The 6,929-nt window shown below is 36.1% G+C and overlaps 1 protein-coding gene and 1 long non-coding RNA gene across 2 annotated transcripts; one reads left to right on the top strand and one right to left on the bottom strand.

Moving 5' to 3' along the window:
• Nucleotides 1-3,312: 3,312 nt before the first annotated feature.
• LOC104827622 lies at nt 3,313-3,839 on the bottom strand. Its single transcript, XR_773923.1, has 2 exons — nt 3,703-3,839; nt 3,313-3,540 (listed from the first exon to the last, which is right to left on the bottom strand). It is a non-coding gene; the product is annotated as an uncharacterized LOC104827622 (long non-coding RNA).
• A 2,186-nt stretch (nt 3,840-6,025) lies between these two features.
• LOC104827686 lies at nt 6,026-6,748 on the top strand. Its single transcript, XM_010560908.1, has one exon. The coding sequence runs from the start codon at nt 6,026-6,028 to the stop codon at nt 6,746-6,748; it is 723 nt and encodes a 240-aa protein (XP_010559210.1).
• The last annotated feature ends 181 nt before the right edge of the window (nt 6,749-6,929 follow it).

The following is a 6,929-nucleotide window of genomic DNA, read 5'->3' as shown; positions in this document are numbered from 1 at the left end:
CGGCGATCACCCCCCGCCCTCCTACGGTATCTTGGGCTGTCACAGGCCCACCAGCTTCCGCCTGGTTCATCCTCGAACCACACCGTACTGGGAGAGAACGGTTCTGATACCATTTGTAACGACCCGAGGCCGCTACGGAATGATAGAGTTGTCCTCACACACCAACACGTGACCTTTTAGCATGCTTTATCCTCACTCGCACACATCCTGGAAAGTACTTCCCAGGAGGTCACACATCCTAAGACTACTCCAGAGCCAGCACGCTTAACTTTGGAATTCTCTCGAGATGGACAACCGAAAAGGTAGATGCATCTTGTTGCTATGAATAGCTCAATTAATTCCTTTAAGTTATCTTAGACTGTGTAGTCTCATGCCTACACAGCCCTCGGATCCCTCTCATTCCGGTGTGTCTGATTCATCCATGTACCCGCTACCCAGAAGCTCTCAGGAGCCGCCCGTTGTCCATGCCTCTCGCACCGACGATCACTCCCCGTCCTCCTACGGTATCTTGGGTTGTCACAGACCGGGCTTCGGGCCTCGGGCCCAAATTGACACCCCTACTCACGGATAGGCATATTTATTATAGTATTGATGTATCTTGAATTGATCATTGGGAAAATCGTAAAAAAATTCTGTATTCAGATGTTGACAAAAAAATTCTATATTTTTTTATTATAAAAAACCCTTATATTTATATTTATTCACCGAAATATATCTGTACTCTTCAAATGTTAGACAAAACCCTATATTTTTTTTAAACCAAACAAACCATATACTTATACTTATTCATAGAAATATACCTGTACTTTATAAATTCTAGCAAATAAGTCTCTAAACGTAAACACAAAAAAAGTACGATCAATCTGTCCGAACCTAACTGAATCGATATATACCTAAACTGAATCGAACCGATTAAAATAATATACCATATTGGATATGATTATTTCAAATCCGAAATAACCGAACCGAACCCGACCGATATATACCCGAATAGAATCAAACCGATTAAAATAATATAGCAGATTGAATATGAATATTTCAAATTCAAGTGAATCCAATATCATTATATTAATTTTTCTAATTAAATTTAGAATATATTGGATACTAATTGATGATATATATATGTAGATAAACGATTATATTCGGTTACGGTTAATTCGAGTTCGGTTTATTTGTTTTACAGTTATTTCGGGTTCGGTTATTTTGGGTTTGGTTATTTCAAATTTAAAATGTTCATATCCAATCTGATATATTATTTTAATCGGTTCGAGTATATATCGGTTGGATTAAGTTCAGATAGATTTTTTACTGCGTTTTTTTTTGCGTTTGCGTTTAGGGACTTATTTGCTAGAATTTATAAAGTACATGTATATTTTGGCGGATAAGTATAAGTATAGAGTTTGGTAATAAAAAAAGTACAGAGTTTTTTTGTCGACATCTGAAGAGTACACGGTTTTTTGGCGATTTTCTCTATTAATTTCATTACTTGACGAATATTTATTTTATAACTTGAACTCTTTACAAAATTTTAATGGACATAAATATACACACACGTGTATAAATGCATATGTTTTCGAGAATAAATCTTCTTTTAGGTATCTTTCCCTCTCCTCCAAGCACCTTTCTCGGAAGAATTTTCAGCCAGTGTTGGACAAGTTAAATGCTAAACTCTCTTCTTGGTTCTGCCGCTCATGAAAATATGGTTTGGAATATACATCCTCTCTCTAAACTTGAAGTTTGAATTCATGGTGGAACAGACATTTTATGTCCCCGTTTTTACCGGTTGAACTATCCAAGTTTGGGTCGCGACATACTTTCTTGCCCTGGGAGATCATGTTGAAGAGGCTCCTAACCAAAGACAAGATTGCACAATAGAATCTTGTCGTTGAAACCACATGTACACTCTACAATGCTGATGAGGAAACCCATATGCATCTGTTCCTCAATTGCCCTTTCAGCCTTGGCATTTGGGAACACTACGCCGCAGCCTGTGGACCCTCATCATCCTCCGACCTGCACCAATGCCAATCTTGGATCCTCTATGATGGGGTTCTTCTTTCGAGCTGTGCGGGCTAACTTTATTTTAGCATAGATCCTCCAAGTTACCCATATTTCATTGTCTTGCACATAGACATCGTTACATTGCTCTCGAGGATTTGACTCTATTTATCAGGTAGAGTGCGTTGTCCTACTCGGCTTAGACGTCAATTGGACTATCTGGTTATCAAGAAGCTTTACGTGGGATTCTATCCCTTGGATTTGCTTCTTCAGATCACTTTGTTCACTGATCATCTCTTGCATCGTATTACTCGTAAATGATTTCCCTCGTAGAAGCGTTTCGAGTATAGACTTGATATTGGGGGTCTGCCCCAACTTTTGATGTGCATGTTGTTGACCTCTAAACTGTTGGTTTGGTTGATAACCATGCAATTGTTGTTGAGGTCTCGATTGAAAAGTTTGACCTTGAAATGGTCATGAGTTTTGGAACATACAATTCCGGTTTTTCTAAGGAGCATTGATAACATCAGTCTATTTTTCTATAGTTTTAGTTGTATTTCACCCCTCTTATCCGTACGAATTCATTGTATTAACGAGTCTAACCATAATCGAAAAAAGTGTCGAACAACCACTTACCATGCTAATCACACAAATTGCTACCTACGGACTTTGGTGGAAACGAAACAACTATATCTTTCGCAGTCATTCTAAATACCTAAACGAAATTCGATTAGTAAAAAAACCCTTTTTTGGGTTTACGTATTCATTTACCCAATGGGTATCCTTATTTCTTCTGTATACAGTCCAATGATCGACTTCTAAACAAACTCATTTTTTGTTTAATAAATTTACATTTGGGTATCAATTTGAAAGAATGTAAAATGTATATGATATAATTGTTTATAAGGAATATCACATATTAATATACAAATTTATAAATAATCTTCGCAAACACGATATCCATTAGGGATGGGTGTTTCAGTATCAATCGGTTATTATATTCGGTCGCTTTGTTCCGATTTCGGTTTTCTATTATAAAATGTATATTTCTTAATAATATTTCCATGTTTTTGGATTTTTTTAATATTCGGTTCGGTTCTAGGATATTCAGTTTTTTTAAGAAAATACCATTTATACTTTTGATGGTTTGGTTCGAGAACGGTAACTAATTTTTCGGTTCAATTTGCTTCGATTTCGAGAGACCCAATCATAATGCCCGCCCCTAATAATAATTATTGAATTATGTAATATATTTATGCACTTGGTGTTTCATTTCTCATCATTTATAAGACATACTAATGAGAAACTGAACTATATAAAGGATAATTTTATTTAAATATCTATAGGAAACCACCAAATTCATATTTTAGTTTGGTAATATCTAAACGCAACAACATTCAGTTTTTTCAGAACCGTGAGGTTCACATAACCCCCTCGTAAAATGTGGTGGTGGTCCAGCTGTTGCACAGGGTTTATCACAATCCCGAATGGATTTGCATGGTCCTGCCCAATAACAATCACCTTCTTCTTGATTCACGTTTCCTGCAATTCAACCAAAATAAAAAATATTTAAAGTTTAAAATTTGATTATTTTGTTTAACAAATTCTGAAGTAGTGAAAATAAATCAATAAAGAATTTTTATTTTAAAATGAAAATTAATATTTTATTATGGTTTCAAAAAGAAAAAGATAAAAAATTTATACTCGATGATTGGACTGTCATAACAAGTGAGACTATGATAAAAAGAGTAATAAGCACAAGCTTCGAGGATGACATTTTCTTCGTTACTCTAACAAGGATAGCTATATACGTAATAAAATGTGAGGATGATTTTTTTTTTCTCTCTACTTAAAATTGTAGAAGTTGATATATATATAGAGAGAAAGGTGTAACCTTTATAGCTAATCAAAAGGGAAACTTCTTAAAAAAGGTAATAATTATAGGAAGATATTCTCATTAATATGATTATGATTTACCCTAAATATTATTCTTAGAATATTCTATTATATTTTCCTATATATTAGCGTATATCGTCCGTTAATCAATAATAGAAAAACATTTCCTTATTATGGTATTAGAGTTTCGGTTTTTGTTCTAATTTTTTTCTCTTATCAACAATGTTGGCTGAATCCAAAAACGATGATGAAAATGACGGTAATAAAATAAATCCAATAGTGTTATCACCTTGACTATCGTCTTACATTCCTTTCGCTCTTTTTTTCCTAGTCTTTTTTTTTTCTCTCGACGACGGTGTTCATCACCGTCAACCCTAGCCAATGTGCTACTTTTTTTCTTCTCTTTTTCGATGACATTCATTTCTCGACATCAACCTTAGCTGTTGTGAGGCTCTTTGAATCTGGTTTATATCCTTTTCGATTGGCAAACTTCGATTATCGATTCATATATTTGCATTATTTTTTCTTTCTTCGGTGGCCTCATTGCTAAATTATCACGCATTATGCATCGCGTTTTTTGCGCCTTTATTTTTTATTTTTTTCTCTGGCCTAGCCGCTACACACGCCACAATTTTTTGCACTGCCGACCTCATTATCGTGTAACCCAACACGCGGTATGCACTGCACTTCCGTGCCACATCAGTCTCTGAGATTACAATTTTCAAGCTCTTCAAACGTTATCAAGCATTACTGATTCAAGTTTGAACTACACCACCACATGGAAGATAATTTGTTTAACACGGTCACAATTTCAGTTTTGATGTAACAAGACTGAATTCATCATAGATGATTATTCATCTTGAGGGAAAATACATAAATATATTCTCATTAATATAATTATGATTTACCCTAGATATTATGCCTAGAATATACTATTTTATTTTTCTATATATTAGCGTGTATCTTGCGTTAATCAATAATAGAAAAATATTTTCCTATTAATAATATCATTTGATGGACAAAAATACAATTGTATACATATCTATCGATAAGTAATTTTTAATATGAATCCGAAAGATATCTTGCTAACTTTTTGTTTTTATAAAAAAGAAGATATTTTGTCAAGTTTATTGATAATGTTTATGTTGTTTATTTTAGAGTAAATTGATGGATTTAATGAATCTCTCATGTGGTTCATATTTATATGTATTACGGATATGGTGGAGGAGTTATATATATTCGTAAATGATATAGTATGAATTGGTAAAGTATATACATGTATGTTGTAAAGTATATACTTGTATTTAGTAGTGAAATTTAAGTGCAGAAATTCTGCACGGGCATGTAACACGGGCATGTTAATTACAACATGGCTGTGTTAGGTTCAACACGGGCCGTGTTAATTCTCTGAGAAAATGCTGTTTTTCTCAGAATTTGACACGGACCGTGTTAAGGTGCAACACAGACCGAGAGAGTGTTAATTTTGCACAGACAATTGACACGGACCGTGTCAGATTCGACACGGACCGTGTTAAGGTGCAATACGGACCGTGTCAATTCTCTGAGAGAGTGTTAATTTTGCACAGATAATTGACACGGACCGTGTCAGATTCGACACGACCGTGTTAAATATGTGTAATATGAACAAATGCAGTCTTTCGCATGAAAACTACTAAATGGATACAACTTTTGATCATGTCTCTGGTGTTTTTAAAGCCAAAAACGTCAGAGAATGTGAATATACGAAATCTAATTGATCTTGAGAGATTTGTGAGCATTTTTTGGTGAAGAAACTTGCTACTTCTTCTCCATCTTTTATTGTTCATCTTCTTTCTCGGGTTTTTCTGTTTTGGGCAACGTTTGAGGAGCAAATCAATCGTTGCTGATCTTCTTTGTATCTCTAAACGTATGCTCGGGTTTTCTCCTTTGCTCGGTAGGGGAGGGAATAACGTTTTAGAAAAGTGTTCTACGCGCCTAGAAGGTTATATCCGGGTTGTTTCATCTTTATTTCGATTTCATTGTTTTGTTGTTCTTTCCCGCTGTATTCAGACCCATTTCATAGTTTTTCTAACAATCTAAAACGTTATCCCTTATTTCGGATACACGGGAAAAGGGAAATCGAATGACGGGTATGGGTTCTTCGGTGAGAGATCCAACTCTTGATTTTCACAAACTCGAAAAATTCGAGGGCATGGCTTTCCGGCGGTGGCAAAAGAAGATGAAATTTCTTCTTAATACGTTGCACGTGGCATATGTCATCAGCACTCCACGACCGGAGGAGAATGAAGAGGAGACGCTCGCTCAAGCACGCACGAGGAACAAGTGGGACAATGACAATTATGTGTGCTGCGGACACATATTGAACGGTATGTCCGATGCCCTTTTTGATGTGTATCAAAATATAGAGACTGCAAAAGAATTGTGGTCCAAATTGGAAGAGAAATACATGTCGGAAGATGCCTCGAGTAAGAGGTTTCTTGTAAGCGAGTTTAACGCTTACAAGATGGTGGACGCAAGACCGGTTATGGAGCAATTTCATGAGCTCCAGAGGATCTTGAGTAGTTTCACTCAACATGAGTTGAAAATGGATGAAACCATTATGGTTTCTTCTATTGTTGACAAGCTACCACCGTCTTGGAAGGACGTTAAGCGTTCCTTGAAGCATAGGAAGGAAGATATGACCCTTGAGCAATTGGGATCACATCTTCGGATTGAGGAGAACTTTCGAATGCATGACAAAAAAAGACACACATGTTTCTTCGTCTACTACGGTTCATGTGGTGGAGGAAGAGAAGAAACGGGGCCAAAAGAGGCCAAACAAATCCCCAAAAGGCCACTCAAACAAAAGGCCTAAGCCGAGTGGGAGTTGCTGGTTCTGCAACAAGCTCGGACACTTTAAAAAGGATTGCTATTCTTACAAGAATGGAAAGAAGGGTCAAGGCCAAGGCAAACACGACCAAGGCCAACCCAACCAAGGTACAATCACTCTTGTTGACATAAATTCGGTTATGAATTTTGTGGCTATGATTTCTGAG

This window comes from Tarenaya hassleriana, unplaced genomic scaffold, assembly GCF_000463585.1.
Source record: "Tarenaya hassleriana unplaced genomic scaffold, ASM46358v1 Cleome52, whole genome shotgun sequence".
NCBI lineage: Eukaryota > Viridiplantae > Streptophyta > Magnoliopsida > Brassicales > Cleomaceae > Tarenaya > Tarenaya hassleriana.
This window is presented reverse-complemented; position numbering and strand designations above follow the sequence as displayed.